The sequence below is a fragment of the Pseudopodoces humilis genome, chromosome 2, assembly GCF_049639895.1.
Source record: "Pseudopodoces humilis isolate 2021_Gansu_Grassland_sample_001 chromosome 2, ASM4963989v1, whole genome shotgun sequence".
In the NCBI taxonomy this organism is placed as follows: Eukaryota; Metazoa; Chordata; class Aves; order Passeriformes; family Paridae; genus Pseudopodoces; species Pseudopodoces humilis.
In genome coordinates, this window is record NC_142201.1 from 13,654,817 (window position 1) to 13,673,130 (window position 18,314).

Genomic DNA, 18,314 nt, shown 5'->3' on the forward strand with positions numbered 1-18,314 from the left:
GAGAGTATCATCCAACAGATGCAGCAACAACCTTGCCCATTGTCCCCACCAGTGGAAATTGCTCCTTGATGCTCACAGGCACGGTGCTGCCTTGAAGTGGGCCAGGTACCACTGCTTGTGGCTGTGCCAGGCAACTTGGTCAGGGCAGAGCCCAGGATAGGCAGCACTTAGCCCAGAGAAGCCCAGCTGGTGATGTATAGGGCTCTGGCACACTCCCTGTGCCCAAACACACCTTGAACAAGTGCTTGATCACACTCATGAAGTACTTTGTTGAGCTTAGGTTCGAACTCAGGCACAGCACAAGTACTATCCTATCAAAAACTCCTCTGGAATACACTTAAAAGCACTGAAAAGCTGAGAGAGGCACTTGGACTTGGGGAAGAGGAGAAGAGCAAAGCTGAGAGGCAGATGAATCTTTTCTCACTCTTTCTTTCTGCCCTTCTGCAGCTTTTACAGCATCCAGCCCTCACCCACAATAACTCATCAATGCTCATTTTAATTGCCTCCAGCAGGGTAATGAGGGAAAGCAGAGCCTAAACTCTGGCTGACGATGCCTATACAATCCTCTGTCAGAGAGGAGGTCCTTCTTAGCCTATCAAGCAGTAAAGGTAGTCTTGAGTACCTGGGGCCACATCATTATGCTCTTTATTACATCTCATTAAGACTACATATTATAGAAGTAATATTGTAGAGTTGAACAGTGCCAAGCCAAGAAGGTTTTGCCATACTGCAAGCATAGGAAAATTCTTCATCATTTTGGCTTTATTGGCTAACACAATTGTCTTTAAAATAGTCAACCAATGTACCATGCAAGTAGAAAAATTCAAATTTACAATAGACTGACCAGTAAATAAAAATCAGATTAAAAAGACTTAAACACAAAAGACCTTTTAAATCACTATGGTTCTGCCTCCTGAGTTGTCAGGTTTTTAACACTTCACTGACAGACACATCCATCTATATATATATATATATATATATATATATATATATATATAAAACATTGTTATGATATATACTTCCAAGACTGTAATTGAATAGTACTCAATGAAAATTTATATGCAGACTCACCTGATTATTTTATAAATTATTCAACCAATTAGTGACATGATAGTGTTCCTACTTAAAGAACAGTGCAGTGCCCTGCACAGGCCATGAAGCAGAGTTTTATAACTCAGCTGAATTTTTTGGTCCTTCAGTGTCCAGACCCAGCTTGGACATCATTTATGCACCTAAGCAGTTTACACAGGTGAATAGCACAGCTGCCTTTTCAGACAGCTAAGTTTTCCACAATACGATCAGCAGAAATATTGACAGTATATAAACTGGTATTTTAGCATTTCAGGCTTAAACAAAACAAAAACCAAAAAAACAGCAAAAAAGCCAGACTAGATTAACTAGAATATAATATTCTAGGACCTGAAGAAGGAGACATGGGACAGGAGTAGAGGCTGTTTGTTTATGTCTACACAGTAGAAAAATATCTCCTCAGATTTACAAAGGTAAAAATGTTTCATTCTTAACTGATGTTTCCCCTCCTGGTCACTGAAGAAGTAGATTACTGAGCCAACAGGAAGAAACATTTCCCAATATTACTGATATTTAAGCAAAATAACAATTTTAAAGCTCTGGGAAAAGGATATATATGGTGAAGGAGTTGTTTGCATAGATGTAATAAGTGAACCTGAGAGCAACGCAGGAAAGGCACTGCTGGCACAGACCCAGGAGGCACAATGCAAAAACAAAGCACAGCCAGGTGGTCTGATAAAACAGGCAATGGGCAGAGCCCTCACAAACCATCACTAATGTCTTGGCTGTCTTTGATGACTAAAGTTTAAAGAACTTGTTTAATTACCTTCTGCTTTGCTTTCCAAATGGTACCTAAGCAGCTTATCCAAAGTGAACAGTAAATTGCATGATCAGCTCTTTGGTTTGAGGTAAAAAGTAGCAGGTGAGGCAGGCCAGGGTCCTTGTGTGGACACAGGCAAGACCTAAACCCCAGACACTGAGAACCTGAGTCAACAGCAAGAATTTCCTGAATTAGGATACTACTGATGAATGTACCAGTCAGCACCAAGGACTTCTGGTTTCCCCCTGGCAGTGTGTTGGTACCCTCTCAACTGCCAAAATCAGGGTACAAAATCTGGTCATGTCCTCTCTTCCTCTCTCCTAGTGCGTTTCCCTCAAAACACCCAGCTCCCTGCTATCCCTCCCCAGCCCAGAATTGGTCCCCTGCTGCTGCAGGAAATGGCCTAGCAAGGATGAAAGAGTTTGCAGAGGTTCCTGTGGGAATTCACATACCACCGTGCAAAAATCCCTGATATTAAACATGAAAGACCTGAAACTAACAAGGAGCAGGAAGAGTGACATTTAAGGCAAGAAACATCAGACATTTTAGAAAAAAATCCTATCCAGACAGAGAAACAACTTCATAAATCACAAAATGATAGAATCTGTCCCACTGGAAAATAACCACGAGAGAGGAATTCTTGCAAATGCATCTCTGATTTGAGAGATAAAATTAGAAAACCCAGGGTTGACTGTTGTGAAACTGTCTTTGCGTATTCCAGTAATTTAGAAAATTCAGATGAATGCTTGTGTTGACGTCCTGATTTTTCTGAGGACAACAACCATATTGGTACTACCTTTAACTGGTCCAGGACATCAACCCTGAACTTTGATCCAAAGCAATCAAGATCAAGTCATGTCAGTGCTCAGGAATATATGAGCACAGGAATAAAGTCAGTACATACTCAATCTGGTAAGGAATTTTCCCATTAGCCAGCAAACAGTATCCCTTTGTTAAAGACCCAAAAATCTTGTTTGAGGAAAAGCTCAATGAAAATACTGCCACCGCTAGTTATATGAAAAATACCTCCAGGAAAAGAATTTAGTAGTGGCAATTCAAATGATAAACTCTAATCCATGGAACTCAGGAACTGAGCTGGCCTGAAGGTAGGGGAAATGTTTTTCTCTTAAGAAAACATTGACTTTTTCAGGGAAAAATTGATAAAAATGTTCTGGTCCCAAATCACAATATTTTGTTACTAAAAAGTGGCAACACAGCCTTGAGAACAGGAATGTCTGCTTCCTGGAAGGTAGCTTTAGATCATGTCCTTTTCCATAAATTATGTTTCCATTGTGTCCCCCTCCTTTTTAAAGACACAGGAAAATAACCCAGTTTGTTTCCGTTAGCTAGCTGCAGTAAACCTTCCTCCACCGTGACTGCTGGACAACCACAGACTCATAGAATGATTTGGTTTGTAAGGGGCCTTAAAGATCATCTAATTCCAAACCTGTGCCATGAGTGAGGACACCCCCTTGCACTTCCACCAGTTTGCTCAGAGCCCCATCCAACATGACCTTGAACATTTCCAGGGATGAGGCACCCACAACTTCTCTGGGCAGTCTGTTCCAGTGCCTCAGCACCCTCACAGTAAAGAACTTCCTCCTAGCATCTAATCCAAAATTAGTCTCAGTTTACAGCCATTCCCCCTTGTTCTGTCACTACATGCCCTTGTGAGAAGTCCCTCTTCAGCCTTTCCTTGTAGGCTCTCTTCATGTACTGAAGGCTGAAATTTAAGCCACACCAAAGCCTTCCCTTCTCCAGGCTGACCAATCCCAATGCTCACAACCTTTCCTCATAGGAGGGGTGCTCCATCCCTCTAATCATCTTGGTGGCCTCCTCTCCCTTCCCTTGACCTGCTGTCCATAGTGCTTTGGATAAAGCTCAGGACACGGTTTTTGGGCTGCAAATGCCTGTTGCTGGGTCATGTCCAGCCTCTCACGCACCAGCATCCCCAAGCCCTTCTAGGCAGGGCTACTCTTGATCATCCCCAGACTTTGTTGATACAAGGAGTTTCCCAGACCTGAGTCCAGCCCCTTGCACTTCATCTTGTTAAACCTCATGAGATTCCCAAGGGCCAATTCTCATTGTCCAAGTCCCATTAGATGGCATCCCTTCCTTCAGGTGTGGCAACCACACCACTCAGCTTGGTGCCATCTGCAAACTTGCTGAGGGTGCACTTGATCCCTTTATCTATGTCACTGGGGAAGACATTAAATGGCACTGGTGCCAGTATGGACCCCTGAGGGGCACCACTTGTCACTGATGTCCATTGGAACTCTGAGTCATTGTCCATCACCCTCTGGATGTGACCATCCAACCAAGTTCTCATCCAACAGTTCTTGACCAATCCTTGTAAAAAAAAGTTTATCTTACTAACATTTCTATACTGACAAAATAAAATTAAAGCATACCAAAAAATATATATTTTGTATATATGTATCTACACCCAGAGACCAATATGGATTTGCAGTAATTAAATCAGTCTAAATAAACTTCTTTTGAAATAACTCCACCATGTAAAATGAAGTAATGCACAAGGCATAAATACATACCACTTACATAGGTGCCTTTCTGTTAGGAACAAAGAGCTGTGTGTGCATCCTCCCTCACCCATCATCCCACCACCCCAATAATAGTTATGTTTTAAAGTTTTTCTGCCGTAATAAAATATCTTTTCATGAGTATTCTTAAAAATCAAATTGAAAACTCAGCTGGTCTGTATTTTTACTATATTTTTAAGTCCTCTACTCCTAAATTGCTCTTTTTATCCAGACAAGTCAAATTATGCTGGTACTCTGTTTTTCTGTCACATACCCTTACCTTAAAATCACAAGTCATCCTGCCCCATCCAGAACATGAGGGCAAATTCACACGCTACTTAAAATGCCAAGTAAGACCCAGACACTATAAAATCCATCATTTTAAACTGGTATAGTATTTCTGGCTTAAAAAAAATAAATGCAGATGAAGCTATCTTCAGCAAAAGGTAAAAACCATCCCCTGGGAAAAAACTGCCTACAGAGTAAACTGGAATAAATGCTGCAATATTTATGAGTATTGTGGTGCTGGGAATCCCCTCTGAGAGCCTCTGATTTACACTATACATTGATTTTTATCATAAGCTGTTCTAAAATTAGAAGAGGCCAGGATCTGACAAGTATCCTTTATATTTTAGTCCTACAGATGGATACCATGAGATACTTTCTCAGTTTGAAACTCTTCCAAATCCAGAGGCACCAATCTGACATATTAAACTGAACTTATACAAAGTCTTGTGTCTTTACATCATGCAACATCATTTATGGCATGCTGGGCTGTGACAGCTTAAGTTATGAAAATGCAGTATCACGCAGCAGATCAGAGATAGCTTTATAGCAGGTCTCATGAATTTCTTCATCCAGAAAGAATAAATTTTGTGTGGGAGCATTCTGCATAGAACCCCTGCAGAGCAATAGATTAAAACTGGATTTTAGCATTTACGTCCTGCTCAGCTATAAATCAGGAATTAGAATTGATAATGGCAGTTATCCATCAACAGCAGTGCAACTGCAGATGAGCCGGAGTAGTTTTATGGTTAAAAGGAGTTACTTTTTATTGTTATACTTAAAGAAAAGCTCTTCTATTTGGAATGTTTCTAGGCTCTAAATAGGGAATGATCAGATCCATGCGGATCATCAGCATGAGGAGCATCAGGATGAGGAAGATCCATTTGAAGTAACACCTCTCCAGATTTCAGACCATCATTCTGAAACTCTGGCAATGGGCTTGAGCAGTTCACATTGCAGCCTCCTCCTGGCAGGAGAGCTGGACAGCTACCAGAGCCGGCAGGACTCTGCCCCGCGGTTCATCGTCGTGTTCGCTGCACAATTGAAAGCTTTGCGGAACTCTTCAAAGTTGCTCATGGCTCCAATTACTCTGCAAAGAGAAAAGTGATTGACATGCAGGTTGCCTTTTGTCAAACACTACAGGTCTGCAAGTGTTTCAGTGTTTTCACTTCAGGCTGAATTTTCAGGCTTTCATATAATTTTTTTATACAAATAAAACCAAAAGGTTCAGGAGAAGGGCTCCCAGTTAAAGTTAATATGAAGCAAATACTGTTTCATGCTTTGAGAAACACCTTGCTTTTTTAGAAACTCGATGAAAAACAAATGCATTTTCTGGTACTGTGTCCTTTAGAGCAATTTTCTAATGTAACCCTTGGCAGTACAGGTGGGAGATCAGCAGTGGCTGTGCATGGTGGAATCCTCCTTCCAGCCCTGCCAGACAGCTGCAGTGCAGCAAGCAGGAGGATATAAGCACACACTGGGGTTGTGCTGGCAGTGGTTCCATGTGGCTCCAGATTCTCCTAACAACACACTCTGCCCACACACACCCACACCCACCAGGTCCCTGGGACTTTGCAGGCTCAGGGGGCAATTACAGCCTCTTGTTGGGCAGCTCACCTTGTACCTGTGAGCCTCTCAATTCCTCCTATATTTTGGAAATACATTTTCTAAGCCTTCTGCAGTGACCAGCTCCCGAGCTCTCTTGCTTCTACCGCAGGTGATGTGATACTGAACAAGCAGCACATCCCTGCCTGACACAAGCTGGACGATGTGTCTGCATTCCAGACTGGCACCTTCAGGCTTAGGGGAAGAGCTTGGTCTTCTCATGCAGTTATCTCTGGCTCCTGCTTTCGTGTCTGCATTATTTGATGCAGTCAAAAACTATTATTTTACCATTGCTAGATTACAATTGTGTTGTTTGCTGCTTTTTCCTACGCTTTTAATCATCTTGGATTTACTAACCTGAAACTTGAAATGGTATTAGAGTTTTCTGACTTAAAAGCTGAAAAATATCTACTGTGATATTAATTGTATACCTTTTCTTTGTTATACAGTGAGGAGGCATTTTTCTATATTGCAGACAATCAGCTTCTCAGTGTAGCTCAGCATGGTAGAAAATATTCTTATTACATTGATTAGACTTTCTGTGAGTAAGAAAATTAGCAGTCATCTGGCACAAAAAAGCCTAAAGGTCAGTTTTGTAGGGAAGATTACCAAATGAGGTTAGGCTTCAAATAAGATATACAGCTTTACTGTAAAAAAAAATTGCAGATACATATTCAGGGACTGGAGCAGCAAGAGCTGGTCATGCAGAACTGCTGCTGATGGTGGGAGTTCTGCCTGCCATGCCAGGGATTTCAATCTGAAACTGGCATTCAAAAATAGCAAAGACACATGCTAATACTGAAAATCTGCCAATTAAAAACAAATAAACCCAGAATTTATCCCATCAAAAAATCTTTATGTCTGCATGCATGCCACTTTTCTATCCATAGTTTGATATTGCCACACATTAACTGAAATCAGACTGGTGTGTCTGGATTTCATCCTATTGAATTATAGTAGAGACACCTTTCCTTAAGCAGGTCATGCTGGCCTCCCTTGGTGATCAACAGAAAGATGTATTTGTAGAGTAAGTAATTTAAATTTATTACCTGCTGAAAGATTATTTATACATATATATTAACTTCTAAAATGCCATTTCCTTTTTGACTGTGAAGAGAAACTGGTGAGAGTAGTTCAGATGCACACACCTGTGTTCAAGATGCGTTGTTCATTTCTAAATTTTTATTATTACCTTTTATAATTACTTTTAAGAGGGCTGTTTGAGATTTTTGGACAGAAAGAGCTGTCAGTGTTGGAGCTAGCTGTGTTGCAGTTGTGCTTATAATGGTCTTGGGACATAAATGGAATCAAGCAGGGAGAAACTCATAATTTGTTAGCCCAGTTGATATGATTTGCAACAGGAGACAAAGAGCAATGCTTTTCTTCAGTTCTGAAACAGATGCCAGTTGTCAGTATCTCACACAAAAACTAAGAAAATGTTTTGTCTATATTTTCTAGATCTCAAATTAATCTAAACTTCTCTCAAATTTTCTGTCATAGCCTGATGCCTTCAGGACTTTTCCTAACAAATACTCTATTCCTAGAGTTCCATGTGTATCACCATCTCATGGGAATGTAGCTATTTAATGATTCAGAATATAAATACACCTACAGGTAAATAAACCTGAGGATTTTAAAAGACAGCAGATGGTTATTTCACCAAAATCTTAACAAGGGTAGGAATTATGCAAAGAATATCTCTGTAGGCTGAAGGTCAGCCTGATGCTCCTGTTCTCATTGTCATGATGTATTTTCAATGTTAAAAGGCACACAGATTTGCATACTTCACTACTTTTACCTCATTAGCTGGTATAACACTCTTTTAGTCAACAGAAAGTGGCAGGATTCTCTAGAAGGCAAATAATCCACTGTATTGTGTGAATGTTATTGTGAAGTTAACACCCTTTGTCCAAATAAAGAGGTAATGTAGTACTTGACCAAGAGCAAATACAGAATTCTTGGTTAACTAAATGGAACCAACTTGAATCCCAACAAAACCAACATGTTCTTGGTGAGGAAGCAGAAAAATAAACTCTGGCTTCCTAATTCCTATAAAATCTCTAAAACTTCTCCCCTTCCCATGGGAAGTTCATGAGTGTCTGTGGACAGGGGAGCCTGTGGGAGGCCTTTAGGCAAGGGCAGACTCCCTCTGGTATGGCTGGACTGCCGTAGCTCCTTCAAGCAAAGTGTCACTTGAAGGCCAGTGGAAGAGTTTGGTCTTGGACTGAACTCACAGGGCACATTTTGCTTTGCATTAACAATGTCATTCAACGTCAAGAATTAGGAGCTTTTAATGAACTCAGATTAAATCAAAGACCCTTCCTATATTCACTGTTTTCTAAAGTAGAATTGCTTAGGGGAAGAAAGTGATAGATGAGGCATTTTAGATACTCAGGCCATGATTACAGGACATCACAGGGATCAGAGTGTGTTCTGGTTCAAATGCTTTTGAAGGTAGATGCAAGCTCCTCAATTTTACAGAAGAGCATTTGTAATAGTGAAAGATAAGCTAATAAAACCAGTTAAATTTCCATCTAAACCAAGAGCACAGTCCAATTTTGTCTTTGCTCTTAACCCCCTCTTAAATGCTGTATTTCTGCCCTTCTGTTCTGCAGCTATTGATTTCTGTGTGTACACTGAGGAAATACCTTATTTACACTACCTGAACTGAGGAGGACTGTGAGCTCCAGTATATATTTGCTCCCTCGCAGATTCCGGTCTAAAGGAGTTGCATCTTACCTGATAAAATGAAAAAAAACAGAAACAGGCACATTATCTGGGATAACTTTTTATGTAAAGCAAAATGTAATATCACTGTTCTGTTCTTAAGATGCCTATGACTTAAAGAATGCATAAAATGGAAAGACACCATAAATTCCTACTTTGTTTCACCTTTGCCAATCTGCAGTTTTCTCTTGGTATATTCTCTTGTTTTTCAAATCCCCTAATGGATCCAGTGTCCACCCACTGTTTTTTCTCTACACACTCTTTCCCATCATCTAATCACAGTCACTTTTACTAGTTCTTTTTTTGAAGTTCTCTATAATGGTACCTTGTCTTTAAGCTTGTGCTGTAGCATCTCACACCTTATCAATTACCAAACATACTTCTTGGTCTCAAAACTATGTAATGTGTCTAAAAGGTACACATAATGATGCTTATCATCTCTAGAACTGCTGCTATATTACCTGACATATTTATGCCATGTTGGAATGTCAGTTTCTTTGAAATTACACATTTTCCACATTTCCATCAATGGTCCCCAGTTCCCTGTTCCTGATATTTAACCCAATTGTAACTGACCAAAAAACAGGGTAGTTTGAATATTTGCACAACCAAATTGTTGTATCTTACGCTGTATCTATTGCATGAAAAATCTCCTTTAAACTTCCCCTACCTTACTTAAGTCTCTACATTAAAAGTTCCTACAAACAAAATCCTTTAAGCCAGATTGCCCATAGGATTTCAGTGGATTTCAGTGCAATTTTGTCTGGCTGAACACAGTTCTGACATTTTAAATAAGTCTGTTGAGTGTTTTGAGCTTTGTGGAAATAGACTGAGCTCGAGAGTACCTTGCATACACTGCTCTCACTGTGCATGTGCCCTCCCTGCGAGGGATTCCTGCAGTGGTTATGTAAGTGGTTCTGTAAGACCCCCAGGTGTTCCCTATAGCTTCAAAATTTTCTTGGAGAAAAACTGGCACAAGGCAAAACTTAATTCAGCATAAACAATGCAAGTGTAATATTTTGTTTATTCAGTATAGTCAAACTGAAACAGCCACAGGCCAATAGACTGCTACACTGACTCTCAACAGAGAAATTATTTTTAACCAGGACTCCTGTTTTTTCAGTTTGGGATAATTCATTCCTTCAGCAGGTGACAAAGTTTTATAGTATTTTACTTCTCTTGTGGGGAGTTTGCCCCAATTTGTTTACCCAAAGAAATAATTTCTGATCCTCTCCCTTGCTCAATGTTTTTTCTAAAAAACTCACATCCCTTATCAAAGTTTTGTTACAGCATATTTAGTGTACAGATGGGAAAAAATAAACTAACACTCTCTTCACTGCTGCTTAGTTTCCTTGAACAACGTACACAGTAACAAACGGTGTTAAAATTGAAGGAGGCTAAGGAATCAATACATTCAGGAAGTCCCTTTTGGTGGAGGGAAGTAGAAAGAAGAAAGAAAGCTGCTGTGACGCGCTGTGCAAAACCAAGAATAATGTCAGCAGTTGAGGTACCACGAGTAGTTGAAGACAAAGAGGGAAAGAGAAAGAAATAATAATTGTGGAAGAAGTCTCTGCTTATACTCTCAAAAATCTGTGTTTGGGTGATGCAGATTGCTGAAACCAAGCAAGCTCATTTCTGCACTGCACATAGTTCAGGTTAATAGATGGGGATTTGAAACACATTTGTACTACTCACATGGGCATAACTCAGAAAGAAAAGCTGGTTATGTGTGAACTCAAGGCCTGGCAGTAAAGGCTCTTCTTCTCCTCCCCTCTTTTCTGCAATCCATTTCCTGTATGCCTGATAAAAAAGAGATACTAAGTGCCTTTCAGCAACATGAAGATAACTACAGCTTTTTTTTTTTTCTTTTATTTTTCTAATAATGCGATGTTTCAGATATTTTCCATCTACTTACCCTGAAAGCTTCTCGCAAACCTCCATTATCTGCAATGTTTTCTGCCAAAGTTCTCTTCCCTTTCACCTTGGCAGAATGAAAGAACATCAGTCATTTGACCCATTTCTGAACTTACTACTCAATCAACTTCAAAAAGAGGGGGGAAAGTAAAACAAGGCAAGAACAACCTCAGTCAATATCAACCAACTTTGGTTAAGAAAACTGGGTTTCCATGTGAAAACTGCCAGTAAACTATTTTCTGTGATGAGTTATCCTGGCTCTGGCCATAGATTTCTGTAGCACAAAATATAGTAGATAGAATGCACTTAAGAATCCAGTCCCTGATCTTTGAGCTGAGTGTCAGTAATTTTCCCCTAAGGACTGTTTGTATCTGGTGACATGTAAGATCCAGTAGCCTCTTGAACTTTTATCTAAAAGGCTATATTTATTTCTCTACATAACTCTTAATGTACTACTGGGATGCTAAAATAACTTCTAAGTCATAACATAAATAAGCGTAATTAAAAATAACTGTCAGAGACAGAATCAAAATTGGTAGTGTATTCAGTGCTCTAAAAATATCTGCAAAGGAGATTCCTGTTGCTTCTCCTGGGTATTGATTCCAAGAGTAGGAGCAATAGCAACAAGAATGTATGTAGAAAACTGCACTATATAAACTTTGTGAGGAGACTGGTCTCCTGGCATTACCAAGTGCAATATCATTATAAAGAAATCCTAATTTCTGCTGGAGTAGCATTATCTCTACTCACCCAGCTACTAAGGTCCTTGTGTTACCAACTGTATTTGTAATTAAGCCGTTTTACTCTCTCCTGTGCCTCAAATAAGCAAGATAATTGAGCAGTTTTGAGCAGGGCTCTGAAGGTCAATGGCTCTGCAGCCATCAGCTCTCCCGTGCCACAGGGATCAGTACAGTGGGGTTGGCATCATTACTCACTTTCAGGATGGAAAAAGAGAGGAAAACAGAGAGGAAGAGGCAAAAGCACCAAGGTACTTGTGCACAGCCCCACACTCAGTGCAGATGAGCACCCAAATTGGACTCAGGACATCTTACTTGATGCCTTGGATACAGCTTAATGGGAAAAATGGGAGCCATGGAGGAAAGTACAACCCTTTCCTGTCAGCTCTCCCCTGCACTCAGGAGGATGGAGATGGAGGTGAGAGAAAAGCTTTTAGGACAAAAGGCGCTGGGACACCAGGGAACGGACAAGCACACCAGCTGCCTTTTTCCCTGGCCTTCCTGCTTACACATTTTACTTGCACTGGGCTTGTGAAGGAGGCTGACTTGAAGCATAAGATCAGGATAACCTAACAGTGGCACAGGGCCACAGGTCATCTAAAAAGTGTAAGAATTCTTTCTGCTGATCTCAGGCAGCTCTGGATTGGGTATTTGAGACTATTCTGCACAGAGAATTTGTGGCAGGGATCAGGGACCATGACAAGTCCTTTATTTGATGAGATGACTTTATGTGATTATTGCACTCTGAAGCTGTTTCTATATCCACTTTTTCTTTCATTAGGCTTCTTTTCTGGAGATATTTTTATTGTATACCAGATGAGAAGGAAGAAGAATAAATAGCTTTCTTGATCCATGAAAAATATTCATACAAAGGTAAAAAGCCTGCAGAGTATTGATGTAAATGACAGGCCAAAATGATAATAAAAAAGGTCTTTGCTTGCGTAGCTCCTCATACAATATCTCTAGAATATGTCAGAAAATTGGAAAAATCTTCTGTCATCTAAAAAGTGCTTTTGATTATCCTGTGGGTATAGAAGGAATGGGATGACAAGGCTGTGGGTAAAAGGATCTCTCTAGTAAACCCATCCGTGGACTTCAAAGGCAGTTTCTACACTGAGAGGAAATTCAGACCTACCTCATCTCAAGAGACAGTGCAAAAGGTAAAGGGGATGGCCAAGCCAATGGCCAAGGCACGGGAAGAGCTCAGCCACATCCTTGGGGAAAATTTTAATGATTTTCTTTGGGTGGCATTTTTATAATGACAGTTTTTGTCCCAGAAATATTCAGAAATAAGCCTGAGAATTTTTATTTGCAAATTAGCTTGTTATGAAATACTTCCAAGTCTGAGCTGCTGGACTTCAGACTGAATCATAATATGGTCTGAGATCAGCACAAAACAAGCCTAGGAAAAGTTCTAGAACTGTTGATCAGCATTTCATGGGGCCTCACTATTCTTAAAATCAAAGATGTACTGGTATTTCTAAAATGTAGGTAGAGGGGTTATAATTGGGTGATGACTAGATTGTGTGTTTTATCCTGAAAACTAAGATTAAAATTATGTCCCAGACAACATTACTGGAATTTCATCTATTAATTTCTGAAGGTCTGGGATGTATCCTGTTTATCCTCATTTTGGACACACATATGAATGTACATATTTTCAGAAAAGCCCATACCTGATAGACAATAAAACAGAAACAATTCCCTTGGACTTTGTTTCTCAATCTTTTTCTAGGAGCTACTATTGTCATATTCCCTTGATTAAACATACAAATGGGGTCTGTGTGCACACATGGAAGAAATAGCAAGAGTGGAATCTGAAATAAAGTAGGGCTTATGCATCCATTTTATAGCTGTGATAAATAACAGGCAGAATTGTTAAAGGAATCTATAAAACATGCTATTAGATTCTTTCTAAAAGAGTGACTGCTCAGTTTTCATTACAGACCTCATCTTCAGAAGGCATTTAACATGCTCACAATAGTTAGAGCAGCCCTGCTGAGTGGCTTCATCCTCTTCCTCTGATTCCAAAATGATGTGATGGCAAGAAATGGTTTAACCCTGTCACCAGAGTGTGGGTAGTAGTATTTGACTGGACTAATCAAACCTGACAGACAATTTTTAACACAATTATTCACCTCAAAAAATCATTTGTTGTGAGAAATGAAGCTGGTAGCCTAATATCCCAATACATTGGGATTTATAAAAAGAGAACTTCAAAAAAAGAAAAAAAAGCACAACAACCTGAGCTCCCCATGTACCACTGTTTTCAGCCTCTAGTGGTTTACATACATGTGAGCCAGCCTGTTTCCAGTAGTAACTGTTGTATTGGTCAATCATGCATTTTGTCTTCTCTTTAAATTTTTCTTCAGAGTCAGTCGTCCACCAAGGGTTTAGATTTCCATTTTTGTCGTATTTCCGACCTCAAAAGAAAAGAAAGAAAACAAATGTTTTTGCAGGAGAAAACTTTTACAGTTTAGGAATCTATCACCTTCACAGAAATGTGAGGTGAATGTTCTCATGGAAGTGTGTGTACAGTGTGTACAGGATCAGTGAGCATAATCTTGACCCCATTCAAATCAGCAGTGAAAAGCTGGCATTCTATCTATTGTTATAATTTCCATTTGCAGAAAAAGATAGTAATGACTAATGAGTTCTATAGTACATTTTATAATTACATAGTGTAAGAGGCACTTAGCTTTCTTGCAAGTATAATTGTACTTTTCATCCTCAGACCATATGTCTTTCATTCTGAAAATATGATGATAACTAATTTATTATTAATTCTTCACTTGATCAGGAAAAAGTCAATTTCATGCAAACTTCTGAAGTTTACATTTCTTCTTATTTTGGAGCAAAACCAGAACTCATGAAAACAGTGGGAATACATACATCCCATTGCTCAGGCTGATGATCACAGCAGTGACTTCTTTCAGCCTCAGGTCCTTGCTCCCTATCATTTGTAGGACATTTAATCTCCATCATGACTCCAGCCAGTCAGACACAAGACATGTTGGCACTTTCCTGAGAGTATGTTTAGCTGCCCATGCAGATGCAGCATTGCTCTGTGATATGATTCCTCTTTGCAGCTGCAGGAGAGAGAGGTAAGGAGCAACACAGACATAACACCAGGTACTGAAGGTGTTTTGTTTCATCTTTATATTTATTTTTTTTTCCCTCTGTGTATTGTCTTGTTCAAGGTGACAAATTCCCTAGAGATGTATTTATTTCTATATTTGGAAGGTAAGACCCTGGAAAGAAGCAGGGGTCTGCTTAGGGAATCAAATCTTAGGTTCCTTTCTGAGGGGCAGGAGACAAAGTGGAGGAGTTTAGGTGCTCACCTACACATAGGAGGAGTTCATGAAGAAAAATGTCTTTCTGGACATTCTGGAGTGTTTTCTGACACAAAGCATTGGGGAGCATGAAAACAGGATACATTATGTGATTTTCTTCTTGTTTCATCGTTGGGTTCTTTGTTTGGTTGGGGTTTCGTTTTGTTTCCTTTTTGTTTTTTATTTTTTGAGTTTTTTGGGTTTTTTTTGTTTTTTAGGTATTCAATATTACACAACCCAATCAAACTCCTCCTGGAGGAGGAGTTTCCAGTTCCTTTCTCCCTGCACCTCCCTCCTCCCCTCTCTCCCTTCACTTTCTCTCAGGAGCCCAGTTTTTAAAAGCACTTTGCTGAGACAACCAAACCTAGGTAGTGGCAATGCTCCACTCCACCCAGTTTGTCAGGACAACTGGATTGACATTTTCTGACCATTTTTTTCCCCTCTCTCTTTTTTTTGAATTTAATTTTAATACTTTGCAACACCTTTTCTATACCACTCTTGTTCCAGTGTTGTATTTTAAAACTTCTGCAATTCTCTTTTGAAAAATGTCAAACCTGAAATGAAAAGTTTTCTTGGAAGTCATTTTTATCAACCAGAAATTATCCTTTTACCCTTCCCACTCCCCCCTTCCCCCTGTTAGTTTCAGAATCTGTTGCTGATTTAGTTTTCATTCAAGACAAAAAAAGAATCAAAACTGTGGTTGGTATTTTTTACCAAATAAAATCCAAATCAGACAAGCAAGATTCCATATAAATAAATCTAACAAATACAAATTTATAATTTCTTCACACAAACTCAGTACCATTAAAAAAAACAAACCTATAAATGCTACAGCATGTACAAGTCAGCTTTCTAATCTGTCAACTCTGTAAATAAAAAAGTTGTCAAAATGCAGTCAAATACTCACCATTGCTATCGAATCCATGAGTAAACTCATGGCCAACAATCACTCCTATGGCGCCATAACTTAAGGACCTGCAACACAAAGAAGCAGTTTCCTCAGAAAGCGTTCACAGTCATGAACGTTAAAGGACGGAAGACCTCTGGAAAGATCATTATTGATATAAAAAGAGGGTGAGGAGGCAGGGGATATGGTTATAAAGATCAGACCTACACAATTTTGACTTAAAGATGTTGAAAGTCTTAATGTTAAACTCTAGTTTAAAAGAAACATTTAATCTAAAACTTTGAAAGCATTGTGGTAGTTCACTCTTCCAACCAAATCCCTTAACAGCATCATATGAGCTCCAAAACGTCTCCTTCAGCTGATGGCATTCTGTATATTCTGGCTGGGAACAGGACAAAGCTGTAACTACTCTGAAGCAGAGACTGTATTTTGTAAAGAATTAACAGAACTCCATCTAGTTTTAAAAAGAAAGGTCATAAAATACCCTTGCACCTACTCTAAAATAGGGCATGATATATAGTCAGATCTAATGTACCCAGAAAACAAAGTAAAAAGAAATACTTTGTATTCCTGATTGACAATTAATTATATCTTCATTATTATATCCCAGTAATTCTGCTTTTAGGACAAATAGGGATGAAAGTGGGAAAAGCTCAGGGCTTTTTTACACTAAATACAGTGGATTTCATGAGGGTAGGAGTTTTACTCAATGCAACTTTATTTTATTGAGTTGCTTTTTGTGATTTTAATTATTTCAGTTCTTGAGATGTTATACTTCGAAGTAGCTTGAAGTATTTCTAATACATCTTATTGAAATGGAAGAAAGGCAGAGGGTTTTGAAACAACATATGATTGGACCTAATGATCCATAGTGCACTAATTGCTCATCTCAGTTATGTCCAAAAAGAATTATATCATTTAATTCCCTCTGCTCCCATGAAAATCCTCCTTTTTTTTTTCTTTCCTAAATGGTACTTTGCATGTGTCAAAATCTCCCCTACTGCTTTTTAGCCCAAGTACTGTTACAAACCATCGCCAAAAAATGCAGGTTAAAATTATATGTTTCAGCAATGGAAATATCATCCTTTTGTGTGACAAAGTTGTAATTTTGTGTAGCACACAGTGATAATTACCCCTAATTAATGTACTATGTTAGACTTGTTTTACATATCTGAAGTAGAGGGGTTATACAGGATCTTTAACAGCTGGAGAAGTATAAAAATAATGGCACAAAACATGTAAAGAGATCGAGAAGAAACAAGCCCTATTACTAAATACATCTTATTTCTCCTCTAAGGTTCTTTGCTACCATGAGTGACAGGACAAAGAACAGGCTGGTGTTCTGGCACTCCTACAGCTTTCCTTAGCTTCAAAAGATGTGGATAAGGTTGCAGTGAATTTTGGCCTTTGAACCTGTGAACTCCAACTCAGCATTTTGTCCAGCTTGACAACATTTTTTCCAGAAATTTTCCCAGTTCTGTTCATGCTTTTTACTTCTGGGCATAGTTGGACAGAGGCAGGAGGGATAAGTGCAGCCCAGCAGATTCCATGTTAAAGGGGAACTTTCTGGGACTGAGGAGGCTCAAAGACCTGTAAGCAATGAGGTCAGGTAGTTTGAAGTCTCTGCTTCAATATACCTGGCACTGAAGAATCACAACTGTGAACTATGGCATTTCAATGTTATTTTATTTAATGTATTGAGATGTAAAAGTGACAACTAAGCTTCACTTCATGCAAATGGAGTAATTTGGTTTTGGTGGTTGTTCTGAAGCTGGACACTAAAAAGTCACTAAACGTTAACTATTTGCTAAGTAAGTTTTTCAGCAAGCACTGGTGACTTTTTGGATGGTTTATCAGTTCCACTGCCATGTAGTTTCTTCTAAGCAGACAGAAAACATCCAGAATATTTCAAGGACAAAAGCAATCTGTTATCTGATATAATCCAGCTACATTTGTTTACTAAATTTCATTTTGATACTAACTTAAGCAAAACCAATTTAAGCTAAGGTAACCTTTAAAGAAGAGAAATGAGCAGAGTATAATGCTTTGAAAGAACCACAATTTTATCACTATGGCAGAAGGTCAGGATACAGAGAAATCTCTTCAGAAAGCAAAGCTGGAAACAGGTCTGCAATAACTGTAACAGAAAATAAGTTCGCCTTAACAAAAAAGGACTTTCTTCTATCCCCAATTAACACTTGCAAAGTCACCTGGCCCACAAGAATTCTCTTTGAATACAAATTAATTTGTTCTTAAATTGAACGTGTCTTTCTACATATATTGCCAAATTTCCTGCTTACAAGGACACAGTCCAGATTGGATGAGGGCAAACACAAAATGATCGAAAAGTTTGATTTTTTTAAACAAAGATTTATTAAGGATATATTTCACCAGTAACTGGTTTTATATAACTGCAAA

At 39.0% G+C, this 18,314-nt stretch overlaps 1 protein-coding gene across 2 annotated transcripts in view; it reads right to left on the reverse strand.

The window, feature by feature from the left end:
- Window positions 1-1,066: 1,066 nt before the first annotated feature.
- The window catches only part of PHEX (phosphate regulating endopeptidase X-linked), a 98,936-nt gene continuing 81,688 nt past the window's right edge, over window positions 1,067-18,314 (reverse strand). For both annotated transcript variants that reach the window (XM_014259187.2, XM_005516691.3), the window contains 6 exons: window positions 15,897-15,964; window positions 13,950-14,080; window positions 10,922-10,987; window positions 10,702-10,806; window positions 8,942-9,018; window positions 1,067-5,764 (listed from right to left, as the gene is read on the reverse strand). In XM_014259187.2, coding sequence (XP_014114662.1) covers window positions 5,662-5,764; window positions 8,942-9,018; window positions 10,702-10,806; window positions 10,922-10,987; window positions 13,950-14,080; window positions 15,897-15,964 — 550 coding nt within the window. In that variant the 3' untranslated portion in view covers window positions 1,067-5,661. The remainder of the gene's footprint in view (window positions 5,765-8,941; window positions 9,019-10,701; window positions 10,807-10,921; window positions 10,988-13,949; window positions 14,081-15,896; window positions 15,965-18,314) is intronic.